Source organism: Balaenoptera borealis (assembly GCF_965194805.1).
Source record: "Balaenoptera borealis genome assembly, chromosome: 2".
NCBI classification, from domain to species: Eukaryota; Metazoa; Chordata; class Mammalia; order Artiodactyla; family Balaenopteridae; genus Balaenoptera; species Balaenoptera borealis.
The window spans coordinates 176685391-176697516 of NC_138867.1; the positions used below are offsets into that span (position 1 = coordinate 176685391).

Here is a 12126-nt window from a genome sequence, read left to right on the forward strand (position 1 = left end):
CGAAATGCCGAGACAGACAGAAACAGACATGGTGGGAGCCAGGCTTCCATAATAAAAATTTATTCTTACACAAATCTACAGCTTTTAAACAGTAAAAAGAAAGGCCCACTGTCACCTAGGAAGAGAACTTGAAGCAACACATGGGAAGCAGGGAGGCTCCGGGACATCCGGGCACGTGGTTACCGGCTCTGCTCAACTGTAAGACACATACAGGGAAGGCCAGTGAGGAGGGGGCGGGGGGAAGAGAGGGCCCCACCACCATGGCCCCCCAGCCCTGTCTGAGCCACTTACTGTATGTGGAGATGTCTATTTCTTCTGGAAGCTCTGCCACATTCACTTCAAACCGGTCCTGGACATCATTGAGAATTTTGGCATCATTCTCATCAGACACGAATGTAATGGCCAGGCCTTTGGTACCAAAGCGACCCGCACGGGCCACCTGCAGGGAGACAGGAGCAGGGGTCAGGCCACAGGACACAAGCTGGGGATCTGAGAACAAGCAGGGAGAGGTCCTCATCCAACACCAATCCTGGGAAGGGGGCACCAGGGAGGGGACACCTCTGGGGGGCCACTCACGCGGTGGAGGTAGGTGTCTGAGTCCTCGGGCATGTCATAATTGAAGACAATGTTGACACGCTCAATGTCCATTCCTCGGCCAAACAGATTGGTGGCCACCAGGATCCGCCGCTGGAAGTCCTTAAACTGCTGATAACGTGACAGGCTGGGCGCAGGAGGAACAAGGGGCGGCCATCAGAGACAGGGATCCTGGGCGGTGTTCCCCTCCAAGGGGCCTGCCTGGGGCTTTGAGGGCGGCGTGCACTCACCGCTCCTCCTGGGCCATGCCCCTGTGGATGGCAATGGCTGGGAAGTTCTGCTCCACAAGGAGCTGGGCCAAGGCCATGCAGCGCTGCACCGACTTCACAAATATCACCACCTGTGAGGGAGGGAGCGGCAGTCAAGGCCAGAATCCCTCCCAAAGGCTTAGAGCCCCAGGACAGGCCACAGGAGTGCGGAAGCATCACCTGGTTAAACTCCAGCACATCCAGGAGGTCAAAGAGCTTGCGGTTCTTCTCACTGTCCTTAAGTTTGACGTAGTACTGCTGCAGCCCATGCAGCGTGAGCTTGGTCTCGTCGTCCACAAACACCTCCATGGGCTGCGCCGGAAGGAGAGGAGGAAGGGGCAGGCAGGGCTTACTTCTGGGCGTCCTGCCTGCCGAGAACCTTCCAGGAGCGACTCCTTGGCTGTAATGCTTCCAGAGAGCCTGCTGTACCCCAGTAAATACTTCTCTCTCAGCAGCTGCATCTAGGGTCTGGTCTGGCTCTAGTGTAGACCAAGCTCTCAGCTCCCAGTGTGACAAGCGAGGAAGAGAGCTCTGCTGGCCTCCCAGCATTCGTGTGCCATGAGGGCAGTGTGGGAGTGGGGGAGCAGCAAGGACTCTAGGAGGCCAAAACTACTGCACCGAGGTCTTGGCCTCTACTCACGTCTTGCATGAACTTCCTACAGACGGGCCGGATCTCCTTGCTCAGGGTGGCGCTGAACATCATGCACTGCTTCTCGTGGGGTGTCAGGCGGAAGATCTCCTGCACGTCCCGCCGCATGTCTGGGTGGGGAGGGCAAGAAACAGGTGGACGTGAGCGCCTGCCAGACCACGACCCCCACCCGAGACCAGATCCAGCCCCTCCCAACCTGTGCCAGGGAGCCGTTGGCACCATGACGAGGGCGGTGTGAGCGAGGACTGGCTGGAGGGGAGAGTCCCAGGTGCCTGAAGGCCCGGACTCGGGGTGAGCACAGGCGCGGGAGGAGCGGCAATCCACTTACACGCTGCCAGAGCGGAGCAGCCGTGCCAGCGCGCCTCGAGCCACGCTTCAGGGAGGGGAGCCTGAGGCAGAGACAGCCGCTGGGGTGAGAGCTGCAGCCGCCTCCCAGGACACAAGCCCCATCTCCCACCGGCCCTGTCAGGGCTCACTGAGGGCAGGCAGGGGCCTAGAACTAACCCAGCAGGCAGCGAGGCCGCGGTACTCTGAGGGCTAACGGGGACGTGTGCCTGGATACGGCTCACGTGGGGCGCCATGGTCCCACTCAAGCTTAAGCTCAGAAGAAGCAGGTCACTCTGCCAACACCAGAACTCTCCCTAAAATTGCTTACAGGAGACCTGAGTGCTGGCCACCCACGGGACCCCACTTCGGGGAAACCTCCGGCCTGCCGTGTCAGGGCCCGCCTAGCTCTGACGCCTGGGGGGCTGCGAGGGCGAGGAGGGTGCGGCTGCGTGGGCCTCCACAGCCCCCAGGCCCAGCGAGGACACTCACCCAACTGCTCCAGCATCTTGTCACACTCGTCCAACACGAAGTGCTTCACGTTCTTCAGGTTGAGGCTCCTGTTCCGCACAAGTGCCAGGATCCGGCCCGGCGTCCCCACCACGACGTGGGGACAGTTCTTCTTCAACACCTCCTCATCCTTCTTGATGGAGAGGCCCCCGAAGAACACAGACACCTGTGCAGGCGGAAAGGTGCTTTCAACCATCTGGCGGCCAAAAGCTCACACCCCACCCTGTGCCTACGGTCGCTCAGCTAACGGCCCCGCCAGCGGCCCCCCAGCACCCCAGGCCTGGTGCCTGGAGCCAGTGGAGGCCTGAGAGTCTGGCCCCAGCTTCACCGAAAAGCAGCCCCAGGGCTGGGACCGGCACAGGCCTCTGGGGGCCATGCATAATTCATCAAGCTTTTAAGGAGCATAAACCACCACAAACCTCAAAGGCAGCCGCTGCAGCCAAGCTTGGCTAATGCTGGCTGGGCTAGAGCTGAGGCCAGCAAGGCTGCAGAGGACCACGTGGCACCCAACCTGGCCTGAGGGGCTCACCTTGACGCTGGGCATGTATTTGGAGAAGCGCTCATACTCCTTGCTGATCTGGAAGGCCAGCTCTCGAGTGTGGCACATAACCAGGACCGTCACCTGTGGGGCCGGTCGGGGAGAGACACTCAAGACAGTCCCCTAAGTCCTCCCCAGGCCAGAGCCCACGCCGGTGCTCACCCCTTGGCGGCCCCCACCCCTCGGGCCATTGGAAGGCCCAGTCCAGATGCCTCCATCTTCTTACAGCCCGTCACCTGGTGCTCATTCCCTGTGTCTTCTCACAGCTCCTCAGCTGTGTCTCCCTACGCCAGGTCCTGCACTGAGGCCTCAGTAAGGGTTAGACCCAGCCTAGCTGGCGACACGCCCCACGCTAACAGCTTCCTGAGCCTGCCCTCGGGCCGGCCTGTGGCCACCGGGGGGAGGCTGCCCCTGCCCCCTGGCCCACAACACCAAGCACTGAGCCCACACCGTGGCCTCGAACGAAATCCTCCTCTCCTTGACCATCCACCCTAAGGTCGGTAACAAGGGCTCGCGCACCCACACACAGCCCAAGGATGTGTGCCCCAGCATGTCAAGAATGAACACCAGCATGCACCTCAACTATCCCCCAAAACAGGGGACTACAATGTTCACGACATGAGAAGGACAGCTATGGCCTATCAGCAATAACAACAGGAACAAAACCGTGTTCAGTGTAATCCCACCTCCGTAAGTGTGCACGATCTAGAAAAGCACATATGGAAATAACAGCCATCTTGCTGGATGGTCAAATTGTGGGCACTTTTCAGTTTTTTCTCTTGGCTTGTCGTTTCTGGGGCGATTTTGTTACAACTAAGTACTGTGTTTAATTTTAAAAATCCAGAAAGAGGATGCGGGAACAGGGATTTTTAAAAAGAGGAGCCATGACTCCTGCTGCCTCGGATAGCTTGGGCCTAGGAAGGAGGGTGCCCACCCACCTGTCCGTTGACGGGCTCAATCTGCTGCAGGGTGGCCAACACAAAAACCGCTGTCTTGCCCATCCCTGACTTGGCCTGGCACAGGATGTCCATGCCCAGGATGGCTTGTGGAATACACTCGTGCTGGACTGAGGGGGAGAGAGCACATGAGCTATCAGAAACCGGATGTTTCCTCTGCGCAGGCCCCTCACCGGCTGGCTGAGGGGACCACACTGAGGTGGTCAGAGGCGGGCCTCGGCGGGAAGGACCAGGGAGGCATACCCTCGGATGGATGCTCGAAGCCACAGTCCACTATGGCCCTCAGGAGCTCAGGCTTCAGCAGAAAGTCCCGGAAGCCAGAGCTGTGGATGGAAACGTAGGAACCCTTGACATCTTTCTTGGGGGCAGCTGGAGCGCTCTCTGGAGGAGCCTGGGGCTCTTCATCTTCCTCGTAATCCAGAAGCTCGTTTTCCACATCCTGTTCCGCCATGGTGCTGAGAAACAGAGGAGGGAGGGAAGGGCTGAGGGAAGCAACTAAGGTGACCGATGCGTGCAGGTAAACCCACCCAGCATGGGAGAAGAGGGAGCTGGCTGCACAGAGGCCGCAGGCTGTTGACACAGGTCCCAGAGGGGCGAGGTGCTGGCGTCAGCTCTTGCGAGCTGGCACAGAAAGCCACCCAGCCACTGAAGTCAAGACCGGACATCGTCCTCCGATCCCTCTTTAGCTCACCCCCGACACTGACTCCAACAGCAGGTCTCACCACTCCATCTGTGCAGCACCTCCCAGCTTCTGCCTGTTGTGGCCACATCTCCACCACGCCCCGCCAAGCCACCTCGCCTGTCCCTGCACCCTGCCAGCCACGCCCACATGTGCACCCACACCCTCCACCTCCAAGGGCTTCCCACTGCTCGAAGCGAAACCCCAATTCCTCTCCACTCGCAACCCTCCCCACTGGCCCCTGCCCACCTCATTCCACACCACCCCTTTCAAACCACCCCCAGCCTTATTTGGCTGCTGATACTCATCGAGCCCCTACTCCAGCTCGGGCCGCCCACCCCCACCCCTGGGAACGCACTGCTGCACTGCTTCCAAGTCCCTGCACGAATGCCTCCTTCTCAGCATCAAGGTCAAGGTCTCAGCTCTAATGAATGGCCTCAGACCAGCTAGCTTCAAGGAGTCCCCTCCCCTTCACTCCCCAAGGACCCCCCCAGCCTACACGGGGCAGGACCCCCCCACACCCCGCTTTCCCACTCCCGACCTGGATATGTGGCTGCCAGGATGCTGGAGAGACAGGAGTTTGTGAGGAAGCAGTGTCTGCCCAGGCCCAGCTACTCCTGCTATTTGTGGTCTGCACAGGGGAACAATTAAGTGCTCTCATGAAAAGACCTCCCATTGGGCCCAGAGCCAATAAGAACACAGCTGAGGTGGTAAATGGAATTAATACAAAGCACGCTCACCTCCTGGCTTCGTTTAATCCAGTACATACAGAGCGCCTACTGGGTGCAGGCTGCAAGGGACCCAAACATGAGAATACTGTCTTTTGTCCTCCCTGCTGCAACCCAGCCTCCAGACTAGGGGGTGGAAGTACTAAAGCAGTCCCTCTTCTTCCTGAGCTGGATGCTGAGGGTCCCGGGCCCAATTTCTGGCCCTTCTGCCACTCATTCTCTGTGACCATCAGCCCCAGGGCTTTAACCACCTCTGTGCAGCCTCCCAAACTGTGCCTCTATGGAGACACAGACCCCATACTCAGTTACCTAGCTGCCTCTTTCACCTCTCCCCCTGGAAATGGAGGCCTGTTTCCCCTGTCTCAAAAAAGGCAATTCCATTCTCTAAACTGTTCTGTCTTTTCTCTCTCTTTCCCTGTTCTATCAGCCAACGAATCCCGCCAGGTCAATCAGGCCACTTCTCACCCCGGCTACCTTGCCAGTCTCAGGCTGCCATCTTTCTTTTTAGATTAGAATAGCTTTATGGAGATATTCACATGCCATACAAGGCACCAATTAAAAGGTACAATTCAGTGGTTTCTTGTACAGTCATATATATGCGCCATCACTGCCACTATCAGCTTTAGCACACATTTCCTCAAAAAGACTACATCCTTTAGCTACCATCCTATGCCACCAACTCCCTTTGGCAACCACTAATCTATCGTCTTTTTATGAATTTGCCTATTTTGGACATTTCATATAATGGAATTATACAACACGTGATAGTTTGACTTCTTTCACTCACATGCTTTCAAGGTTCGTCTACATTGTAGCCGTGTATCAGTACATAATTCCTTTTCATGGTTGAATAATATTCCTTTGTACTGCGATACCACAGTTATTTTATCCACTGTCAGCTGGCGGACATTTGGGCACCATCATCTCTTGCCTGGATTGTGCCAATAGCCTCCTTGTTGGTCTCCCTGCTTTCCATCCCCGACTCCCCCTTCCATGCCCCTCAGCAGCTGGAGGGAGCCTATAAAAGCTAAGTCAGAGAATGTCATTCCTCTGCTCAAAACCCTCTACAGGTTCACCCTGTGTTCAGAATGAAACAGTCCTCACCACGGCCTATCAAGCCCCACACAACCTGACTCCCTTTACACTCAGACCTTATCTCCCCCATCACCCTCACTCACTGGCCTTGCTGCTGCGCCTCAAACATGCCTCAGCGCCTTTGCACTTGCTGTTCCCACTTCTTTCAGACCTCTGTTTCTCCAAAAAGGCATTTCCCGTTGGCCCAACTGAAAATGAACCCCCTCCAGTCATGCCAGCCCAGCATCTAGTACAGGGCCTGACATACATGCGTAAGCACTCAACAGCAATGGCTGAATGAATGGAATTAGAATCAGGGCCTCAAAGCAGAGTTTAGGGGCTAAAGTTAAGCATGTATCCTTGTCTGATTCTTGAAAGAAGCAATCTGATACCAACACTGGCAAAGACACGAAGGAGTCAGTCCCCGGGCATCAGAGAGAAGAACAGGAGCCAGCAAAGGCCAGTCCAGAAACCACCAGACCCTTTCAGGGAATGGAAAGGACTGGCTGCTTGAAGTAGAGGCAGAAGACAGAGCTGGAAGAGCTGGTCAAGCCCAGGGCATTCATACTTAATTTACTAAGCAATAAAGAATCGCTGATTAAGTTTTTGAGTTGTGACTCAATCAGGATTTGCCCAAGAGCAAGTTACTCCAGAGAAGATGGAATGGGGTAAGAGACCAGCAGCAAGGAAAACCAGACACCAAATTAACTACAGTGGGGGCATTGTTAAGTAAGGAGAAAGATGGCGGAACACCCTACAGGGTGGGACCACCCCCTGGGAGAACCTCGGACAGAAAAGAGCCAGAGTCATCTACTCTGGGCTTCAAATCTGGGAGTAGATAGTGTATTAAAAAAAAAAAAAAAATTAGGAATTGAAAGTCTTTTTGTTTTGATGAGGAAACAAATGTGGGGACAGACGAAATTTGATATACAAAATTTTCTAGACTAAGTGACTAGACAGGATCCAAAGCGCAAAACAAATTAGATCAGGAAAGGATTTGGCGGTGTTTGTTCCACCCAGAGAGGGTGGCCGAGACAGCTGAGGCCCCAAGAGCTGATTAACTTGAAAGCTGACACCAGAATAAGTAACAACTCTGACTCGCACGCGTACCCTTTCACCCTGAAGTGTCCCCAGAGAGAATTTCTACCTAAGAGTTTGTTCCTTATTGAATATCTTTATCGCCCGAAATCTCTGGAACCACGAATCCTAAACGCAAGAGTGGGGGAGGGGAGAGTCTCTCGAACTCGGAGAAGACCGTCAGGTCTATAAACTCCGGCTTCTCCCACCGCGGCGCCACACCCCGGCGTCGCCCCCTGACGCCCTCCCCGAATCGCCTCGGGCCTCCTCGAACAGGCAGGCCTCCCAGAACCGGGTTCAGCCCGCGGGCGGCCATGACAGGCCCTGCCAGAAGCGGTCTCCGCACACCGCGCGCCAAAGGCCGGCCCGCCCCTTGCGCGTGCGTCCCAGCGCCCAACGGCCGCCAACGCGCGCGCCGGACACCACAACCGCCCCGCCTCCCCTCGTCTCGCACCCAGTCTTCGTCCTTCCCTCAACCCCTGGCGTCTCCCATCGCCCGCTCGCCTGCAGGTCCGACGTCTCCACACCGCGGCCCCGCGCGTGAGCCCGCCGCTCACCTGATTCCTCGTTCGCCTCCGCGTGCTGTGAGGAGCGCCAACCGACTCCTGTTACCGGTCGCGCGCCCCGACACGAGCTATCGCGCTTCCTGTCTCGTGCGTCCGACTGCAGCTCGGCTCACTGGACCGCTCGCATTTCATTCAAAAGAGGCGGAAGCGATGATTGGATTCTGCGGGAGGCGTCTGGAAGCTATTGGTGGAGAATGGAAAGAGGGCGTGCCTCATGCCTCGGATTCATTGGTCAACCTAAAAGTTGGAGCCCGAGTGGGCTGACTGAGGCGGGCGTCTGCTAGCGTGCTGTCATGTGATCGGGGTTGTGAGCTCGGTGGGTGCCGCCATATTTGGTACGGGCAACTGAAGCCTGGATATGGGCCCGGGGTGAGCGTCTCGCCCTTATGAAATATGGCCTCTACGCTGGGCTCAGAACTCAGTTTTCAAAGTGGATGTCCATCTGCGAACTCCTGGTCCTGCAGAGTGGAGGCTCTGAAAGGGTTCTGAGAAAGCTTGGGAGCTTGGAATGACTCCAGCGTGGAGAGGACATTTAGCACCAGCAGTGGGAAAGGGGCCCCTCAGGGCGTGGGAGTGAGAGAAATGGTCCTAGGCCACAATTCCCGTTTGCTGAGAGTCATTTCCTGCGTCAGACACTGTGCCAGTGACCATGCAGGTTCAGGCCAAAAAACCAAAACCAGATGTTTTCGTCATAAAACTGTTTTGTTGTTGTTAATTTTACTTTTCCTTGTATTAAATTTCCCCAACCTTTTTCTACCCCCCGCCCCCCCCCGCCCCCCCCCGCCCCCCAGTACTTTACTGAGTTGAGCTAAAGTGTATAGTAAAAGGAACAGGTCCATGAGTTTTGACGATTGACACCCGAGTGACAATTACCTGGTGAAGATATGGAACATTTCCGTCACCCCAGAAAGTTCTGCTGTGTCCCTCTGAAGTCAACCACACCCCTTTCCTCCTGCCCCCACCAGGCAACCAGTATGTGGATTTCTATCACTATCGTTCTGTCTGTTCTTGAATTTCATATTAATGGAATCATGCAGTAGATTGTCTTTTGTGTCTGGCTTCTTTTGTTCAACAAAATGTTTTGAGATTTTCCACATCGCTGCACATAGCAATTTTCCTTCTTTTTCATTCCTGAGTAGTATTCCACTGTGTGGCTATACCACAATATAGCCAGTATAGTTTCTCCACTCACCTATAGATGGACATTTGGTTTTTTCCCAGTGTTTGGCCATTATTAATAAAGCTTGTACAAGTATTTTTGTGAACACAAATTTACTTCTCTAGGGGAAATACCTAGGAGTGGAATGGTGGGTGGAAGATGATGTGGGTGTTCAGCGTTAGTAGATCCTGACAGTTTTCCTGAGTGGTTGTTCCACTTTACACTCTCGCTAGCACCCTGTGAAACTTCCAGTTACTCCCAGTTCTTGCCCATACCTCAGTCTTTTCTCAGCTATGTTAAGATTGGGGGATTTGGTGGGGGTGGGGGGAAGGAGGGAAAGTAAGTAGGACAAACTCAATAAGCCTGCTCCAGCATTCCAGTCTCCCTAAGCCCCTGACACAATTAAATCTTCCTCCACAGTTTTCCAAAGAGGTTCAAGCATTTCATTTTCATTTAGTATAAGCTATCTCAGGGTCCATGTTCTAGACAACCTCAGAGCTAAAGTCATCAGAGGTATGTAACTTCAGCCGAAAAGCCCAATGAAGAGAAACCAGTCAATCCAGAGGGAGGCTTTACATAATATAAGGTAAATATTGTATGTACAATAATAATTACATCCTAACGCTTATAGAGCACTTCCTGTGTACCCAACAGGGCCAGGATGAGGGTGATGCATGCAAGATTTAAGCGGGCACCAGGGACTTCCCAGGTGGCACAGTGGTTAAGAATCCGCCTGCCAGTGCTAGGGGACACGGGTTCAAGCCCTGGTCCGGAAAGATCCCACATGCTGCAGAGCAATTAAGCCCGTGCGCCACAAATACTGAGCCCACGTGCCACAACTACTGAAGCCCCCGCGCCTAGAGCCTGTGCTCCGCAACAAGAGAAGCAACCGCAATGAGAAGCCCGAGCACCGCAACGAAGAGTAGCCCCTGCTCGCCGCAACTAGAGAAAGCCTGCGTGCAGCAACAAAGACCCAACGCAGCCAAAAATAAAATAAATAAATAAATTTTTAAAAGGGGCGGGGGGCACCAAACACCAAACCAAACAAGAAAAACCAAAAACACTCAGTCATCAAGATAAATTGTATTTGAACGCACTATTTTAAAATCAAAATTAATTTTAAAAATCTATCTAAAATCTATGATGAACAAAATATCAAAATTTTAAATAAACACAGGGTCAGTAATAGTGCTGCGTGAAGCCGAGCCATATTGGCACCTGAGGCAAAAGGAAACGATAAGATCTACTGATCCTATCTTTCTTTGGATTTTCTGCATTATTTTGATTTTTTAAAAACTGTGCTAGGACTTCCCTGGTAGCGCAGTGGTTAAGAATCCGCCTGCCAATGCAAGGGACATGGGTTCGAGCCCTGGTCCAGGAAGATCCCACATGCCGCGGAGCAACTAAGCCCCTGTGCAACAACTACTGAGCCTGTGCTCTAGAGCCCGTGAGCCACAACTACTGAGCCTGCGTGCCACAACTACTGAAGCCCGCGCGCCTAGAGCCTGTGCTCCACAGCAAGAGAAGCCACCGCAATGAGAAGCCCACGCACCGCAACCAAGAGTAGCCCCTGCTTGCTGCAACTAGAGAATGCCCGTGTGCAGCAACGAAGACCCAACACAGCCAAAAATAAATACATTAAAAAAAAAAATTGTGCTAAAACATGTGTATCTTGAATTTGGGGGTGCCTCTTAAATTCTGTGTCTGAGGCAAGTGCTTCCCCTCCTCACCCCAGTCCCTGTCCCGGTGTTCAGCCTTGTTCTGAGAAATCTAAATATATGAACAGACTAATCACCACCTGGAGCAGATGAGGTGCGTGTATTAGCACATCCATTGTCCATATCCATTGTCGGGTGGTTAACAAACAGGAGCTCCAGAGAGGATTAATCTCAGTCCCAAAGTCACACAGCTGGCAGGGATTCAAGCCCAGGCCATCTCTCATCATTAGACATGGCCAAAACCTCTACAGGTGGAGATAGAGGCCAAAGCCAGGTAAGTTGGAAGCCTGGAGAAAACCAGTCCCCAGGGAGGGAGGAGGTGCTCCAGGAAAGCAGGTGGGAGGTGAGCTTGGAGTAATTAGATCATCTGAGATGATGCAGGAGGAGGAGGAGAGGGAAGCTAGTTGAGTCCAGTAAAGGAGTCTGGGAAAACAGGAAAAAAAAAAAAAAAAGCCCAGCACACCCACCATCCATGCAGCTGTGGGCGGGGCAGGGGGGCGGGTTTCTATGCTTCAAAACAAACAAACAATAACAAAAAACACAAGAAACAAAAAACCCCACAAACTTTAAATCCAGAAAAGATCAGAGGCTGCTAAAGTACCTCCACCACCCAAGATGAACAAATAGTAACATTTGTCACGTTGGCTTGATTCACTTCAGAATTATTTTAAGATACAGAAAATTTGAAAACACCCACCCAAATGGCTAAAAAGGAAAAGACTCACAGTACTGAGGCTGGAGCAGAGGCTGTGGAGAAACCAGAATTCTCACTGCTAGCAGGCTTGTAAAATGAGAAAACCACTTTGGAAAACAATTTGGCAGTTTGTAGTAAGGTTAAGCAGGGTATCTCAACCCCAGCACTCTTGACATTTGGGCTGGATCCTTCTTTGTGGTGGGAGCCTTCCTGTGCATTATGGGATGTTTAGCATCATCTTTGGCCTCTCAATGCCAGTAGCACCCACGCCTCAATGTCTCCAAACCAAAAATGCCTCCAGACATTGGTAATGTCCCCGCCCCTGGGGGGAGGGGGAGGGGATCATCCCAGATCAGACCCATTGGATTGAACAGGCACCTATGTCATGACTAAGCAGTCCTCCTAGGTATAGACTTAACAATCAATGAAACACTTTTTGTCCCCAAAAAGATACGAACAGTGAACATTCTCTATGCATAATAGCTCCAAACTGGAAACAACTGAAATGTCCATCAACAAATGAATGGATAAAGAAACTGTGCTCCATCCATACCATGGAATAACACTAGAAATAAAAAGGAATAAACTATTGATATACACAACATTATGGAT

At 53.3% G+C, this 12126-nt stretch overlaps 1 protein-coding gene across 5 annotated transcripts; it reads right to left on the reverse strand.

The window, feature by feature from the left end:
* Positions 1 to 44: 44 nt before the first annotated feature.
* On the reverse strand, positions 45 to 8086 carry DDX39A (DExD-box helicase 39A). 5 transcript variants are annotated; one of them, XM_082380073.1, is made up of 11 exons: positions 7935 to 8086; positions 4063 to 4274; positions 3802 to 3929; positions 2855 to 2947; positions 2308 to 2491; positions 1483 to 1601; positions 1023 to 1154; positions 825 to 934; positions 577 to 721; positions 292 to 439; positions 45 to 196 (listed from the first exon to the last, which is right to left on the reverse strand). In XM_082380073.1, exons 2-11 carry the CDS (start codon positions 4268 to 4270, stop codon positions 180 to 182), a joined length of 1284 nt encoding a protein of 427 aa, XP_082236199.1. In that variant the 5' UTR covers positions 4271 to 4274; positions 7935 to 8086; the 3' UTR covers positions 45 to 179. The 5 variants fall into 5 exon arrangements, with proteins under 5 accessions (XP_082236199.1, XP_082236201.1, XP_082236200.1 ...); XM_082380075.1 differs by lacking the exon at positions 7935 to 8086 and adding an exon at positions 7832 to 7856; XM_082380074.1 differs by lacking the exon at positions 7935 to 8086 and adding an exon at positions 7483 to 7608.
* Positions 8087 to 12126: the final 4040 nt, after the last annotated feature.